At 52.7% G+C, this 16,753-nt stretch overlaps 1 protein-coding gene across 1 annotated transcript in view; it reads right to left on the bottom strand.

Annotated features, from left to right (window-relative positions):
• RAB6B (RAB6B, member RAS oncogene family) overlaps nucleotides 1-16,753 on the bottom strand; it is a 57,577-nt gene that overhangs the window by 17,713 nt on the left and 23,111 nt on the right. The window contains exon 2 of the mRNA XM_058552951.1: nucleotides 11,786-11,844. Coding sequence (XP_058408934.1) covers nucleotides 11,786-11,844 — 59 coding nt within the window. The remainder of the gene's footprint in view (nucleotides 1-11,785; nucleotides 11,845-16,753) is intronic.

The raw sequence follows: 16,753 nt of genomic DNA, 5'->3' as shown, positions 1-16,753 counted from the left end.
ACCCAGGTATTGAAAGTAGCAAGTATTTTACAGCAGCTAATATAATTATGCTCAAATATGTAAAGAAAAATATGCTCATAATGAAGGCACAGATTAAAAATCTCAGCAGAGAAAGAAAAACTATAAAGAAGAACCAAAAACAAATTTAGAACTGAAAAATACACTATCTGAAATTTTTATATTACCGATGGGCTTAACAGCAGGTAGGAGATGACAGAGGAAACAGTCAGTGAACTTGGAAATAGATCAATGGAAATTATCCAAAAGGATAATATGGGGACACTAAATAAAAAGAACAATTAGCTACCTGGGTAGGCCACACCGTCCTACAAAAGGCCCCAGAAACCTTGGTGCTTCCCTGTTACCTGCCACAACCCACAACCCTCTCAAAGGGCAGCACAGGTCACACAGGCGTGTGAGTGTGTATTGATGGGAATGTGTGCATGAGTGTGTGTGCACAGACTCACGGATGAGTGGAGGTGCACACATGTGCATGCAGCTAGGTATTTATTTACAGGTAGAAGTATGTGTACGTGGGTAGGAATGGGTGTATTACGTTTGTGTCGGGATGAGTGTGGAGTGGGGTGGGAGTCACTTCTACTTTGAAGGTAAAGCCCAGATCCATGATATGCACATGGCAGGAGGCTCAGAGGCTGAGGTGACTAGGAGCCTTCATAGGCCCTTGGGGGTCGGGGAGAGGAGTGGGACAGATTTCTGCCAGCAAACCTAGGCTCCCTCTCAATGCCTTCCAAGGCAGAGCACAGCCAGCCTTAGAGGATCTGCCATGCAGCTAGCAGGGTGCCCCACCCCCACAAAATGGACCTAGGTGGATCACGTGCTCAGAGGGCCCTGGCTGTTTTCAGTGACCTCTGCCACTGCTTTGGCAGGGTCTGAGTGCCCTGTGGTGGGCTTGGAGGAACATGAGATTGGAACTGTCCTGGGAAAATGACAGCCTCTCTGGCCCTCAGCTTCTCATCTCTAAAAAGGGGATAATCATAGGTTCCTTCAAGGACTGTTGGATCAAGTGAGTTAGACTCTGTGAAAGTACTCTGTATAAACAAAAATGAGGACTGCCCAAGTGACCGAGGGATTTCCCAGAGAAGCTGTAGAAACCCACCCCATAGGAGACCCTCCAACATGTTTCTCAGCCTGGTTATGCGAAACACAGCCCCATGAGGCAATCGACAGGATAAAGGTAAACTGCTCAAGTGTTTCTGAGAAAGGCTGCACATTCTAGCCCCTAGTGGAGAGCCATAGAGCACACTGGCATGGGAAAGTCTTGGATAAGTCCTGCACTGAAGAAAGATGAACAACTTCATGGAACCCAACGTTTCCCAAGCTTCTTTGCCCTAGGAACCTTTGTGCTTGTCATCTCTGTTAACATCCCAGGAAACCAGTGTTCCCAGAGCTTCAGGAAAGGCTGACACTCAAAGAGGTGGCTTCTGAAGGAGACCACGTCCTTCTTCTAGCCTGCCATGGTGTCTTGGTCACAGCATTCATTCTCTGTACTTCATTTCCTCTTGTGATGCTGGTAACTCTTCCACAGGGATGTAAAGAGGAGATGAAGACAACAGGAACAGCAGGTGTGACTTGGGGGACTCTCCTGCCAGTCCACAATCTGCATGATCCCCGCCCCCAACCTCTGCAGTGTTGCATGAGCCTCCTGTTCGCCCGACACCCTCTGAGGAGGCGGGGCTGCACCCTGCTGTGATTAGATCGCCCCCAACCTGGCAACGCTTATTTATTCCTTTAATATCATCGTGCTTGCTAACTGTACTGCTTATGAAAAATGGCAGGCACTTCATTTTATACAAAATATGAGGAAATTTAACATGCACAGATTTCACAGCCGCATCCACACTCATCTTCCTCTGAAGGTGGCATCAAACAGTGGCAACAGGGGCTCCGGCATGCAGTGCAGAGGATGGTATGTTACACGCCTCCCTCTGCACAAAAGCGCCACTGGCCCAGTGGATCCCTGAGGAAAGAGATGTTTCCTAAGGCACTTGAAATCTTCTTTGCTATGTGCATTTATTATGAAATATAATTTTGTATCCACATTCTGACAAGACTCAGTAATAAAGTCTGCAGTGGAAATCCGCAGGGTAATTTGCATAGATTGACTCAAGACTCTCTGCCCAGGAAGAGAAATCATGAAAAGGAGTGTATGTGTGTCTTCTTTTAGCCTTGGCCAGGCCTTGGCCCATGGCTGGGGAAGCATCGTAAGTGGCAGAAAGCAGCTGGGCACGACAAGCCCTTGACAATGAAGCTGCTGTTTGTGCTCTGCACCACCAACCATCAGATGAGAGTATCCGCGTAAAGTCATGCAAATTAGCATGCAAATGAAGCTGGCAAAACTTAAGGATTCAGACTGGCAAGTGCGTGCTGTGGGGGAAGGCGACAGCAGCCTCTGGAAAACATGCTGGGCAGGGTCTGTCCTTGCCAGCAGCTCAGCAATGTGCTCTGGGGGAGGGGATGCTGGCTCAGGAGGCCATGGTAAAGGTACCTGGATTCTTTCAGACACCTCACAGCCTCAAAGTCTGCACAGTCCTGGTGGCCACTCTGCTCCCAGTGGAGAGTGGCTTATGCTAGTCACCACCCAATTTAAATATTCATTGATTGCTCTTTTATTTCCTGACTGTGGTCTGAAACATCAACCAAACAACATGTACCTTCCAACTTTAAATAAGGGTTTAGTTTCATCAGAGTCAACCCCTTCAAAAGCCACACAGATGCCCATGGACGTGTGGTCTGAAGCTCCCTGAGAGGTCTCCTAAAAGGTCACAAATGGATCCAAGCGTGCAAGCCCTCTCCTTAACAATCAGGGCCAAAGCTGCTCCAGGTGGTGGGCTTTGAGAGCATCTAAGAGCTATCTAAGTGTAACCTACAAAGTGAATTAGGAAAGATTACTAAAATCCGGGTCAGAGAATTGCATTCCTGGGTCCATTTAACTTATGAAATGTAGCAGGTACTACTGATGGACTCATCCAATATTCACAGGCAACCTCTTACTCCCTTGCTTGTCTAGAAACTGTAAAAGTGAAATTCTGCTTTCCCAGCCTTTCTAGAGGCTAAAGGTGTTCAAGTGACCCAATTCTGGCCAGTAAGACATAAGTTGCAGTCTGCTAGATGGGGAGGGGACTCGAGGGAAGCTCGCGCTTTCTTTTTCTGCCTTGAATGCAGAGGTGATGTCTGGAGCAGCAACAGCCAGCTGGCACGACGACAGAACCCACACAGCAGGAAGGCAGAATAGAATGACAGCAATGGCCTGCCCAATGGCATCACCACACAGCTGTGCCACCTCAAGTCCCACCACGACTTCTTGCATCTGGGAAACCAAAGCCCTTCTTTGTTGAAGCCACTGTTGGTCAGCTTTCTGTACCAGAAGGTGAACATGTTCCTCGTTTGTTTACGCTTGACAAAAGAGAGGGACAGAAGGGCAGAGGAGAGGAGGGAGGGAAAGAAAAGATGTCAGAGCATAGGCGAGTCTGCCCTCAGTCCAGAACCAGGGAAATGTCTAGAGGGAGCACAGGGATGACTGGCGGTGCCCTAGGGGGGTCTCTGAGGGCATGGTCATCTTGCCAACTGACTGGCATTCAGGGGGATTTCACTATATGGGGTTGTTGCCTCACATTTTGACCACAGAACCAATGTTTACAAAAGATGGAACTCTACTGTATTGACATAATAAAATTGTCACGTTGCCCAAGTTAACCAGGGACTGGATTGAGAGTTCTGCCAGAAGTCTGGGGTCCAGCATCACCAGGCAGAGCGCAAAGCCCTGCACAGTGCACGTGCAGGGATGGCTGGGAGGCCCTCGATTTCCCACAAGGACACGTTGTTAGCTTCACTTCATCATTATCAACTTAGTTGGTTGTAGAGTTGCTGTTGTTTTGTCTTGCTTTGCTTTGCTCTACAGTGTATAGTAATGCACATTTGTATCAACGGTATTTTTGGCATAAAATTTTCCATCATCTAGACTTTAAGACCTACTTGAGCTATGATTTAAATACAAATTAACCACGTTCCTACTGCTAAAGTTTGAGGCCACTGGTCTAGGTGACATATGGATTAAATCCCACCCAAATAATTTCCAGGTTAAAAAAAATGCAATACTAACAAACTGGGACACTGGCCCAGAGTCTCACAGCTAAGTGACAGACCTGGGATTTGAACCTAGGCCTCTGAATGCAGCACTGTATTAAAGGAGAAAACAAGAGCTGAGGTATAAGAGGACATGCTGAATCCTTCTCCTTGGTGTGTGATGTCACTCTGACCACCTCTACCAGGGGCGGAAGAGCCTGTCCCTGTCTTCCCCAGCCGCTGGGTGGTTACCTGAACACCACATGGGGACACGTGGCATCTTGGATTCTACAGAGAAAGGCCCCTCCTTCTGGTCCTCCACCTCCTCTCTACACTCCAACCCAGAAAATTCCTCTGCTCTTAGGGCTTCAGGAATCCAGATTCTGCCCAACCTCTCCCGGGGCCACACCACATAACAGCCATTTTCAAACATCTTCACTAGGCTGTTCCATCATTACCTCCCACTCCACTTTTCATTTATCTTTGTGTTGATGGCACCGATATTCTCCCAAGGTGTCTGGATGGAAACCTAGGGCCCACTCGGCCTCTCCCTCTTCTGTACCCACAGACCCACTCTGTTCGCTCGCCCCTCCAAGCGTCCTGTGTCTCTCCCCTTGGCCTAGGCCCCTCACTCAGCTCCCACGCAGCCCTGCACGACGCTCAGTGACGCTCCTCCCTCCCCCTGCCCTGCCCTTCCACACTCAGAGCTGTATCCAAGTCTGTGCACGCGCCGCCTGCAACTGCCATCCCTGCCCCGGCCCCCCCCCCCACCTCTGTCGCCTACAAACTCTGGTGAATTTGATCCCACCACTGCCCACCTGAGGAACCCTCGAGAGCTCTCCATTTCCTGCCCATGAGCCCAAGCCCCTGAGCTTCCAGGGCCTTCCAGAGGCCCAACCACCTCGGGCCCATCTATCCCCCAGGCACAGAGCCTGGGGCTCACGGTATTTTTAGGGGCCCATGAAAGCGTTTTTTAACTAGGGGCCCATAAAAATGTTTTTTAACTTTTTAAATTTTAACTTCTTTTAAAATCAAAAGAAAAATGAATATAATAATAATGAATATATAATAATGAATCCAACCTGGATTATATTCATCTTTATAACAACACAGTTATAAAATATAATTTTTAATATATAAATTATATATATTTTTAATGAAGGAAGGAGCAAAGTGCCCATGAGGCAAAAGTGCCTAAGGCCCATGAAAGTCAAAATGCAGCCAGTACCCCACCCACGGGCCCCACGACTACCTCCACTCCAACAGGCAGAGTGCCGCCTCACACACGTGCGTGCACAGCGCTGGGCCATGACACCTGGGGCGTCCACCAATGCTGCTCCTTCAGCACGCAATCAGTCCTCCCTCCAACGCAGCTGCATCACATCCTCCCTGTCCTTTCCCACTCAGCTCCCCGCCCTCCCCTCCAGGAAGCCTTCCTCACCCACTACAACAGCCACCCATCCCTGCCTTGTCTAAAGCTCCACATACCCAAAGGACCACACCACTAGCACAGGGTTCTCCTCCCACTCTTCACAAGCGTCAAGCAGTACTGCAGAATGGGAGGATGAGCAGGGAGGAACGTGGAGGCCAGCAGTGTTCGTGATGATGTGCACCGCTGCACCTCACTCCAGGCCGCCGTGTGAGGCCCCACCCCCTCACCTTTACCAGCCCATCTGCCCAGGACCTGGCTCCTTGCAGATCTGCAGCCTGGCCGCCCCACTCAGACTCGAGCACCCAGCACAGCAAGATGTGCACACATACCCTGGCTGGCAGACTGGCAGCATCGGGATGGAGCTGCCTCACCTGGCGCCCTCACAGCCGCAATTTGGCTCCTCTGAGTCTCCTGCCTCTTTCTGATCAAGTGCTCCATGCTGTGGCCACAAAAGCCATCTCCTGCGGACCCTGTGCACTGACCTGTCACCTCTCATTGGACTAATTGTGCCTCTTCTTCAAGGTGGAGCACCGGGCACCTCCCCTGCCATCAGAGGGAATGACAACCTCCTGGTTGTCTCTGTGCTGCTGTGAGCTCTGGGAGGGCTCATTCGTCTCCCTACAGTGACCCACAGACAAAAAGGTGCTCAGTACTCTCAGCACCTGACCCTGGAAGTCCCTACCCCTTTCCTGTCCCCTGGCCCTGGTGGGGGAGGGGACCAGAGACCAGTGTCCCAGGAGTGTTGGTTGTGTGTGCAAAGAGAACATTCTGGCTTGACCCATCCCCAGGTCCTTTTTAGTCACCGAGCCCCACTTCAGGCCCACCAGCGAAGGCAGTGTGGGGGCATTTTTGGTGTGGGGCTTGGCTGACCAAGCCTGGCCACCCCCAGACCACCTGCCTGAGTCTGGCTAGAGAAGCACTGGAATGTGCTGCCCCACAAAGAGAGACTTCAGAGCGTCAAACCCCACACGGAACAAAGCACAGCTCTCCACACGCCAGAGTCCCTTACAAATGCCCTGTCCCTGAGCCCCTGGGATGTGCTGCTGTGTGGCCCCGCCAGAGCTCAGCTCCTCTGAGAGGCTAACTCTGTGCTGCAGGGTTGGATCGTCGGGGTGGGGGCAGGTGCTGGTTTGGGGGCTGCTGAGTGGCCTGATGGGCAGCCCAAAAGGTCAATGCCCAGGCCAAAGTAAACCTATTTACTTTATCAAGTCAACTTACAAATGTTACACAAGGCAACATCTGATAATTTGGAAGAACTTTGTGAGAACAAAGAGACCTGCTTCCAAGATGTGCTCCTGGGGGAACGGCTTCCGCAGGTCAGATGCTGGGCCAGCAGCACAGAAAGGGCCAAAGGGCCTGGGGGCCTGAAGGGGTCCTGCTGGGAGGCGAGGTGGGGGCAGACCATGCTGAGATCCAGGCCAGAGAGTCTGGTCCCCAGTGGGACCGACTGGGAGGTGTGAGGACCCTGTAGTGGGTTGAAGAGTGTCCCCCCAAAATTCTGTCCACCTGGAACCTCAGGATGTGACCTTATTTGGAAAAAGGGTCTTTGGGGATGTAATTAATTAAGGCTCTTAAGATGAAAAATTATCCCGCATTTACGGGGGGCCCCTAAATCCAATGACTGGTGTCCTTATAAGAAGAGGAGGGGGACACAGAGAGCAGAAAGTCACGTAAAGATGGAGGCAGAGATTAGAGCTATGTAGCCCCAGGCCAAGGAACACCGGAAGCCACCAGAAGCTGCAAGTGGCAAGGAAGGATTCTCTCCTAGAGCCTTTGGAGGGACCGTGTCTCTGTCGCATCTTGACTCCAGACTTCTGGACTCCAGAATTGTGAGAGAATGAATTTCTGTTGTTTTAAGCCACTCAGTTTGTGGTAATTTGTTATGGCAGCCCCAGGAAACTAATACAGACCCAGGTGAGAGAGGAGAGCCTCAGGGCAGAGCAGGCAGATCGCTGAGGGGGTGAGAGCTCCTCAAACAACCCCTGGGCCTGTGAGGGTGCGGTGGACATGGCTAATCTTTTCCTTTCTCCAAGGCTCCATGGGACCCAGGGCGCGCCCCAGCATAGGCAAGGCCTCACAGTCCTCCAGAAACGCTCCTCCACTCCTGGGAGCGGCTGGGTGAGCTCCAGCAGGCCAGGGTCCTCCCCTGGGGCAGCCCATTGGGCTGGTTTCCTGACTCGTGCTGTGGTGCGAGGTCCAGGGACAGGCTGGTGGCTCCAGCCTTGGCTATAAGTTCACCTCAATCACCTCTAAGCTTTTAAAAACGCTCATGCCTGAGCCAGCCTGGGACTCTCCCAGCCATCCCCCAGGAGGTAACGCTAAGGCGCAGCCAGGACAGAGAACCTGTGAGGGACCCACGAGAAACCCCAGAAGAGGGCTGCTTCCGAATCCTCCCCTCACCCCCGCAGCCACCCGCCGCGGCCTGAAACCTCCCTTTATGGCTCCAGTGCAGGTCTCAAACAGGTGGCCCGAGGACCAGGCCAGCAGGTGTGTTTCACTTGGCCGGGGCTGGGGCACACAGAGGGTCACGTGTTAGCGCACGTACCCGAAGGTACCATGTATTCTATAATAAATGTTGAAATTAATTTCTTAGTCGGGGTTTTATACAGGAGAGTCACTGCAGACATGGATCTCAAAAGGCTGTTTTGTGAGTCTTGATTTTTCACTTCAAGTGAGTGGATTTAGATGGGGTGATGGGCAGGGTGGTGAGAGGCTGGGGAACAGATGTGTCAAGGGGAGAACAAGGTGCGTGTGTAAGGGGAGTGCCAGGCAGGAGGCGGCAGAAGACCTGCTCACCCGAGGCCCGCAGGCCGACAAACTGGCATCTTCCCGGGTCCTGCCAGGCAGACAGAACCCCCTGAGAGGTCTAGCAGGGAAACCCAGCTCTGCATGCCCCGGTCCTCAAGGCCTCACGCCAGCCCCTCGGGGCCTCAGGCATGTTCAGCCCCAGGTCGAGGGAGGATTCACTGACCACCACCAGGAGGAGGTTGAACCCCCTCCGCCCTCCATGCCCTGGCTGAGGGCAGGGGCAGGTTCCATGGCCAGGTCATTTCCTCCTACTGTCTCCCCAAACACAGACATCCGCTGTCAGCATGAGTGAACGAGGAGGGGGGCTGGGACAGAGCCAGAGGCACCCAGAAAAGATGGGAGGCAGGGAGGGGTGACTCCATCTCAGGAACTGTCTAGGCGCCTCAGCTAATGGGGGCGGGGGCTCCGCTGGGCTGTACTGGCTGATGGACAAGACGTTTGTGGGGGGTGGCAGGGAATGGTCTCTGTGCTGGGGGACAACTAGGAACATCCCCCAGAGACCTTGGGGATCTTGTCTATTTCCCAAATGTCTCTGCCACCATGTTAAGAAAAACAAAATAAACAAAATAACATTTCCCCCTCTCCATCTCCAGAGAATTCATTAAAATGAGCCTCTGTATGCACAGAACTAGAGCCCAGGCTGCCCGGCCTAATTACCATTTTAAAGAGTATTGGGAAAAAAATTCTACCTGCTGCAATAAAAAGAAGTCAGAAAAGCCTGCGGTGGGGAGGGCACTTGCTCCCCTCTGGGCTTTCTCCCCTTCTCTCCAGGACATCCAGCCTCTTAGTCTGGAGGGGGTCTAAAAACCAGGGCAGACAGCGCCTCTCCAAGCGGCTGTGGTACCAATGGGACTTGACACCAGCTACGGGCTATTGGCTGGGCCGCCGTGCTGGGCCCATGAATGCAGCGGTGGATCCAGGGGTCCTGGCCTCAGCCAAGCCCAGAGCCCATATGGGAGCCAGAGCCCACGGGAGCTCCTGTAGAGCTGGGAGGCTGAAGGAGCCTGAGGACAATGTGCTAGGGGGGAGGGGGCCGAGGCGGCACGGAGCACGGGGAGAGCCCCACCCGCACAGCCAACATGCACTCTGAGCCTTGATGAGTCAGAAGAATTTTTCATAGCAGAGAAGAGGACAGGGAAGGGCATTCCAGCAGAGGTGACACCATGAGCCAAGGTGTGGCGGTGTGACAGTGTCACTGCGCGGGGAGCAGCAAGCAGGGAGGCGCGCTGCACCCCGGGATGCAGGACAAGCAGTGGGCAGTGGAGATGACACTGGAGATGGAGGCAGACTGAGATGTGGAGGGACTCAAACAACATGGGGAGGAGCTGAGGCTTTGATCCACGCCACTGAGGCCACTGCAAAGGCCCTGAGCTCACCTCTGCCGCCCATTACCACCAAGAACACCAGCGAGCCAAGAGTCTCACTGTTTTCAATGGGAGACCAACAAGAGGCATTATAAATAACTTGATATTAAAAAAACAGTAATAAAATAATATCTGAGATTACACAAACACACACACAAATATGCACACACACACATATAAATGAATACCAAGTCAGACTTCAGAACTGAAGTCAGTCAGAGCTGTAATCTTGAATGCACACGGATGCAGCTGAACTCCCCTGCTGGGAGGAGAGGCCTCTGGAAAGTGGTATGAAGCCCAGGCCTGAAGAGAACACGACGACGCAGACAAAGCGTGGCCGAGAGACATTCCAAAGCCCACGCCCAGGGCTGTGCACATCACTGGGCGCCCCTCTCCCAGAGCCTCAGCTTCTCACCCTTCAGTCAGCTCACACCGAGTCCACTGGTTATCTGTTACTTCAGACGACAGCAGAGGAAAAGCAGGGAGGCAGAGAGAGGGGCTGTATTTGTGGCAAAGACGATGATGGGTCCAGAGGGAGAGAGACAGACTAAAGAGCAGTCACAGAGCTGTACTCTGCAGTGAGCTGTGCTCTGCATCCGCTGTGAGCCCAGGAAGGCGGAGGGACCTCCTAGCACAGCAGTCCCCAGTGTGGTCTATAAATACATGTCCTTGGAGGACTCGATGATAAAAGGATTCCGTGATCAAATGCATCTGGGAGACCCTGCACACCACATCCCTCTTTCAGCAAATCAAAACCACACACTGCTGTAGTAAAGGCCCTGAGGAGTCCCGCAGGAGAGAGGTTGCTTTACTTTTGTCGCCAGTGTTCCCTAAATCCACACAAGCAGTGAACCTTCTTGCCGGCCTTTTTTCCTCAAATAACACCTACTAACATCTCTTGGAACCAGTAACTCACAGAATCCACAGGCTTAGAAAAATGCACAATTATTTGTCTCTATCTTAAGGAAGAAAATAATATTTTTTAAAAAAATAGTTGAAATTATAAAATTTGGTGCCTTTTGTGAAAAGCTATAATTACAGGGAAAATTCACTTCATTTGCACACACCTCCCCACTCACCAGTGGGGCCAGGAAAGTGAAATGTTACTGATCCCCAAGAGCTCAGTCTTCAGCCACCTGGAGCCACTTCTGGGCCACTGGTTGACCCCAGACCACATTCTGGAGAGCCAGAAGCCACTGAGGTCATTCCGTCCAGCCTCCTGCCCACGTAGAGCAGTGCAGCCCATCATACCAGCCTCGCCAGGCAGGAAGTGCCTCAGCAACCGTGTGTGTGTGTGTGTGTGTGTGTGTGTGAAGGTCTGGTGTTCATGCGTGCATGTGTGTATGAAGGTCCAGTGTGTGTATGTGGTGTGTGTACGTGTATGAAGGTCTGGGGTGTGTATGTGTCCACATATGAAAGCCTTTGTGTGTCTTTGTGTGTGCATGTGGTATGTGTACGTGTATGAGGGTCTGGGGTGTGTATGTGTCCAAATATGAAATCACACATGTGTGAAGGTCCCGTGTTCATGTGTGTGCATGTGAAGGTCCAAGTGGTATGTGTGTGCGTGCGAAGGTCCAGGGTGTGTGTTTGTGCATATGTGTGTGAAGGTTCAGGTGGTGTGTGTCTGTGTGTGTGTGTGAAGGTCCATTGTTCCTGTGTGTGTACGTGTGTGAAGGTCCAGCAGACGTAACTGCGCGTGAGCAGCAAGCTGTCTACTGCTCTGACTTCACCTCCCTCACTTCGCGTCTTGCCCACCCTCCTCCACGTGACGACCAAACACTGCAATGGTTTATACCTGCCCGTGGGGGGCAACAGAACACAGACTGAAACATGTCCTCTCTCTATTTTCAGAATCTCTCTCTCTGGAAAACGTTTCCTTTACTGAGGTTTGCATTTTCAGAAGGGCTCAGGGTCTTTGCTGGGCCAGGGCCAGTGCGCAGATGGGAAGCTCCTCTAAGGCAAAACGGACGCCCTGGGACGCGGGGCCACCCTGCTCTCATCCCAGCAGTGGCAAGCCCCGGAGAGAGGCCAGTGCGGTCTCCAGGCGGCCGTCATGGCTACAGACAGGTGTGCGGGGCAGGGGCCCCCAGGACCTCACCTGGTACGTGTTGTCGAAGCTGTCGTACATGAACCGAGTGATCAGAGACGTCTTCCCGACTGCAAAACAAGAAGAGAAGGTTCAGCCATGGCAGCCGAGCTAGGCTCCTCTAAACATTTCATGTGACGAAAACAGAAATGAAACAAAAAGCCCAGAGGAAAGGGGGAGCTGCAGAAACAGAAGTGGGAGGCAGTCCCCAGAGAGGGACCCAAGGCCAGGCGGCAGAGTCTACACCGGGTGGGCCGCAGGGGGGTTCTTCTCAGACACCAAGGAGGTGCCCTGCCCCAAGAATTCTCACTTCCAAATCTAGGTCTTCCTTGGCCCAGGAGAGCCCAATTGAAGCAAGAGCCACATCTAAAGAATCAGAGCAAGTGGATGTAAGACAAATGCTCCTCTCACGGGGCCCCTGTTCACCTGGAAGCACTGCCTCGCCATTGGTCACAGCCTGGGACAGAGGTAGGCTCTTTAGTGCCCGTTCATTCAGCCTGGGGACTTGGGAGGAAGGGGCTTTCCAAGGAACCAGGGGGCAGAGGAAGTAAATGGGTCATTCCCCAGTGTCTCTCGTGGGCAGGACTATTTTCCGTAATGTGTGCCTGACTGTCCAGCTCCTCGCAGGATGTTTAGCATCCGTGGTAAACGCCAGCAGGATTCCCAACCATTGTGACAACCCTGGACTCCCCCACATTTGCAAATGTCATCGAAGGGGCGGTAACACCCCCAAATGAGAATCACCGGTATGGCTAAGAGAAACCAGGAGTCTCTTGGGATTCCCACAAATGCTGCTAATTTCCCCAGCTGCAGGGTTTGGCTTCTGACCTAACCCTGTGCAGGTCCCCTGGGCCTGGCAGTGGCAGAAATGCCTAGTGCAGCATTTCTGACCCTCTGGAAGGGGAGGAAGGGTGAGGAAGGAACATCTGTTAGGTCAGGCCCAGCATGGGGTGCTTCCCTACACTGTCCCTCCAAGTCTCTGCCATGTCCCTGGGAGGCGCAGAGTGGGACCAGCCAGCTGAGCTTGGCTCAGAGATCCTTCTGCTCTAGGCTGCTGGAGACAGACAACCCTGGCAGCGAAAGCAAAAGAACCAGCGCCCGAGAGTTCTCCATCCTGCCTCTCCCTGATTCTCAGACAGGGCGTCCACAGGCTGGGCCTGGCGGGTGGCTCGTCACTCCTGGATGGGGCAGGCAACTCAACTGGGCTCCTCTGGGAAACGTCCTTTTCCAGGTTTGAAGCCTTAGTGATGCACCACAAAACAGACAAGTGCGAGCATCTTCCAACAGTCGACATCTGAAAGGGAAAGGCAATCGTCTTCTCGCCAGAGGAACATCTGACAGACTGTGTTTCGGGCAAATTTAGATAGTTCCATCTTTGACCCAGAATTGGTCAGCTGGATTTAATCCTAGCTTGGGCACTGTTCAGCTGTGTCATTTTGAGGTGGTCACCCCTCTGGACCTCAGTTCATTTTAAAATGGGTATAATAATATCGAAGACTTCAAAGGGCAGTAGTAAGAATTAAATAAGATAATAAAAGTGCCAGGCACAGAGGAAATGCTTGAAAGTGGAAGGAGGTAGCAGGTAACCGAGAGCTGAGGTAGTTTCCAGAATATCAGAGAAAAAAAATAAGACCACCACTATTGCACTGACCTTGCCTCTCATTCTCTTCATTTGGCTCTTCCTCCTCTGTGTCCTCTATAATAAAACTGTAATCATAAGCAGAACGCTTTCCTGAGTTCTGTGGTTGTTCTGGTCAATCATGGAACCTGAGAAGGGTCATGAGAACCCCTCGGATTTATAGCCAGTTGGTCAGAAGTGCGGTACCCTTAGGGACTTCACCTGTGGCTGGCATCTGAAGTGGGGGGCAGTCTCGTTGGGGACTGTGCCCTTAACCCTGGGGAGTCTGATGCCAACTCTGGGTGGTGGGGCCAGGGCTGAACTTCAGTGCAGCAGCTCGTGTCAGGATAGCCACATTTCCACTCTGAGCATCTCCGGGGTGAGCAGCAGTGCACTCAAGATCTCTTCTAATTTTACCTGGAAACTGCCCTTGAGCCCCTAATAGGCATTTAGTGTGTAAAATGCTTTCCAAATGCTTTAAATTCTCCCTTAAATTTCACATGAAGGCAAGAAGTGGGGGCTTCCCACACAGAAAGGCCTGGCTGGAAACTGCTAAGGGGACCACAGAATGAAAGGGGGAACAACCCAGAGCCAGCAAGAGGTAGACAGAATCGAAGAGAACATAGCATCCTCCTTTTCCAAGAGAGAATGGAAAGTCACCACCTCTTGGAGAAGAGAGGGATCTCAGGCCCACTGATAACCTCCCCAGCTAGTGACACACCGCATCTTACACCTGGGGGAAGGGGCGAGCATCAGGGAGCAGGGTGGGGAGAGGGCGGGAAGACATCGGTTATCTTCCGCAACTGGTTCTTCCCTGGGGCAGCTGAGCCTGCGGGAGGAGAGACAGCAGAATCACAAAAAGCCACTAAAGGAACAGGAGGTTCCTGGAGTAGCTGAGAACTTAGAAATCCCTGCAAGGGCTTCTAGTGCCAAGTCATCCCTTCTCGAGATGCCAGCCATGGCAGTGGATTAGTACTGTCTCATGGGGTGACAGCTAGGTGGAAGGAGAAAATCCCAAGAAAACAAGTTGTTTCTTGGGACTATACCGGAGAAACTTTGAGGAACGGGGTCCTAGCCAGTGCCAATATTTCTGAGCATTCCCACAATAACCATAACAGGCAACACGTGAACCCTGTATTTACGGAGCATGTTCCAGGCACAGATTTACACGACAGCAGTGAACAGAAGAGACGGGATACCTGCCCACCGGAGGCCTGCAGGAATTCTGTGCTTGTACAACACCGTACTAAGCCCTTAGCACCAGCCTGTTGAGTCCTCAACTCTGCAGCGGGTACTCACATCACCCCATTTTCCACAAGGGGAAATGAGCTGACAGCTACTTGCCCAGGGCTGGAGCTGAGTGGGGCCGGATGAGGTGGCCTGACCAGGAACTGAGCTCCTATCCCCGACCGTCCTCAGCATCTTGGGGTCACACTGGGTTTCAGGATTCTGCCAGGTCATATTGCCACCGTGGATGTCACGGAGCCCTGGCATAGCCCCACCAAGCCAGGGCACCTTTTCCTTGGGACCGGCTGGAGGCAGCGGCTTCTTTGCACTGGGGCAGTGCTTGACCCAATCTGGAAGGTCAGGAACCGGGAACTGAGGCGCCCTGTGGGGCACAAGGAGGGCTCAGAAATCAAGGGTTGGCGGGCTTGATCTCCTGGGGGCCAGTACCCCAACCGAGACCTGTATTGAATGATGGGCTCATTATTGATTTGCATTATTGATTTGAATGATTGCTTCTTCTTCCTCCAGGCCCGTTTCTCTCATTTCTCAGAGCAGAAGCCCTCCTCTTCCCTGCCTCAGAGCTTCCCAAGACCACCCATACCCTCTCCAGGGCTGTCAGGATAATGGCTCAGCCCCTGTCTGAACGTCTCAACTCGGCCTCCCTGCTTAGAACCCTCCAATTGCTCGTCCCTCCCCGTGGCGTACAGCTGCAGGTAACGGGGCAGGTGGGTCCTGTCCCGGCCCCCAACTTGAGCAAGGGCCTCTGCCCTGACCCTTGGCCCCGAGGCTCCAGGGCGGGGCTCGCCAGTCTGCATGGGACTGACCAGCCACAAAGTGACAGGAACTTCAGGAAAGGTGTCCTCCACACTTTGTCTCCAGATGGCTTCCTAGGGCCCCGAGCAGGGCTCATTATAATACAGGGGGCCCTCATCCACCACTGTCCCCACTCTGCCCCGGCATCACATAAAGGAGCTGAGCAGGTAAAGGGGCTGCTCTGTGCCAACTCCTCTCCCCTCCAAAGGGCAGCAGCCCCTCCCTCACCACACCCTCAACAAGAGCCCTGGGCGGAAGATGCTGGACTCTGGAAAAGGAGAGTGTGCACAGCCCATCTACCTGGGCACTCTCTCAGTCTCCCTCTGAAGGGTGACAGGACAGCTGGAGCCATCACCTGACTGGGCACTACCAGTGGGCTGTAGCCAAGGGGAGACCCAAGGGGGCAGCAGCATTCTGCATTCCACCAGCTCAGACAGGGGTGGGCGGGGCCCGAGACCTGCCCCTTGTGATCCCTCCTGCCCTCCACCAGCCCGCCAGGCCTCTCAGAGAGCCGCTCTCAGAGAGCCGTCCTCCCACACAGCTCTGTTCTCAAGGTCACACCGCCCCACATCCCTTCTAACAACCGCTCTCAAACACACTGCAGCAAAGCGGAGCTTCCTCTGAGGACAGAGTCAGCTCCGCCGGCAGGATTTTATTAAAACTAAGCAGGCAAATCATTATCGAGCTTTTTTTCTCTCTGCTCATGGCTCAGCAATATTTGTGTAATCTTCTGGTAGTTTAGTCCCACATGATTAAGCAGGGAGATGCATTTTTACTCTTTCAACCAAATGAGGGTGAGAAAATTCATTCCTGAGCATTTACTCGGAGCCTCTAGAAAGAAAGAAACGCTTACTGGGCTTCTCCTCAGGGCCAGACAAGAAATACAGGGCCTTACATAGCTTCCCTCATTTAATCCTCCTCACAATCTAGTGAGTGAGTTATTATCCCCAAGGTCACACAGCTGGTGAGTGGTGGGCTGGCGTATAAACCCAGATCGGACGCCCAAGTCCATGCCTCATGCATGACGTTGTGCTGGTTTATGGAAAGTTCTGACCAGCAGCAAAAGGCTGGGGCCCAGGTGGCTAGGCAGTCAGGAGGGCCACAGGGAGGAGGCAGGGCAGTTGTCAAGCTGTAAGAGGGGAGGGTGGGGGAGAATGGCTATTCCAGGCAGAGGGAACAGTGTGAGCAAATGAGCAAACGCACAGAGACAGAGATCAAAAGCTCATGAGAAGGCACAGGAGGTGATAGGCCAGGTTACGGGAAGGGTGGGGCAGGAGTGTGCCCAGGAGCCACAGGGACACACTTGGAGCCCCTACATCTGA

Source organism: Diceros bicornis, chromosome 2 (assembly GCF_020826845.1).
Source record: "Diceros bicornis minor isolate mBicDic1 chromosome 2, mDicBic1.mat.cur, whole genome shotgun sequence".
NCBI classification, from domain to species: domain Eukaryota; kingdom Metazoa; phylum Chordata; class Mammalia; order Perissodactyla; family Rhinocerotidae; genus Diceros; species Diceros bicornis.
This window is presented reverse-complemented; position numbering and strand designations above follow the sequence as displayed.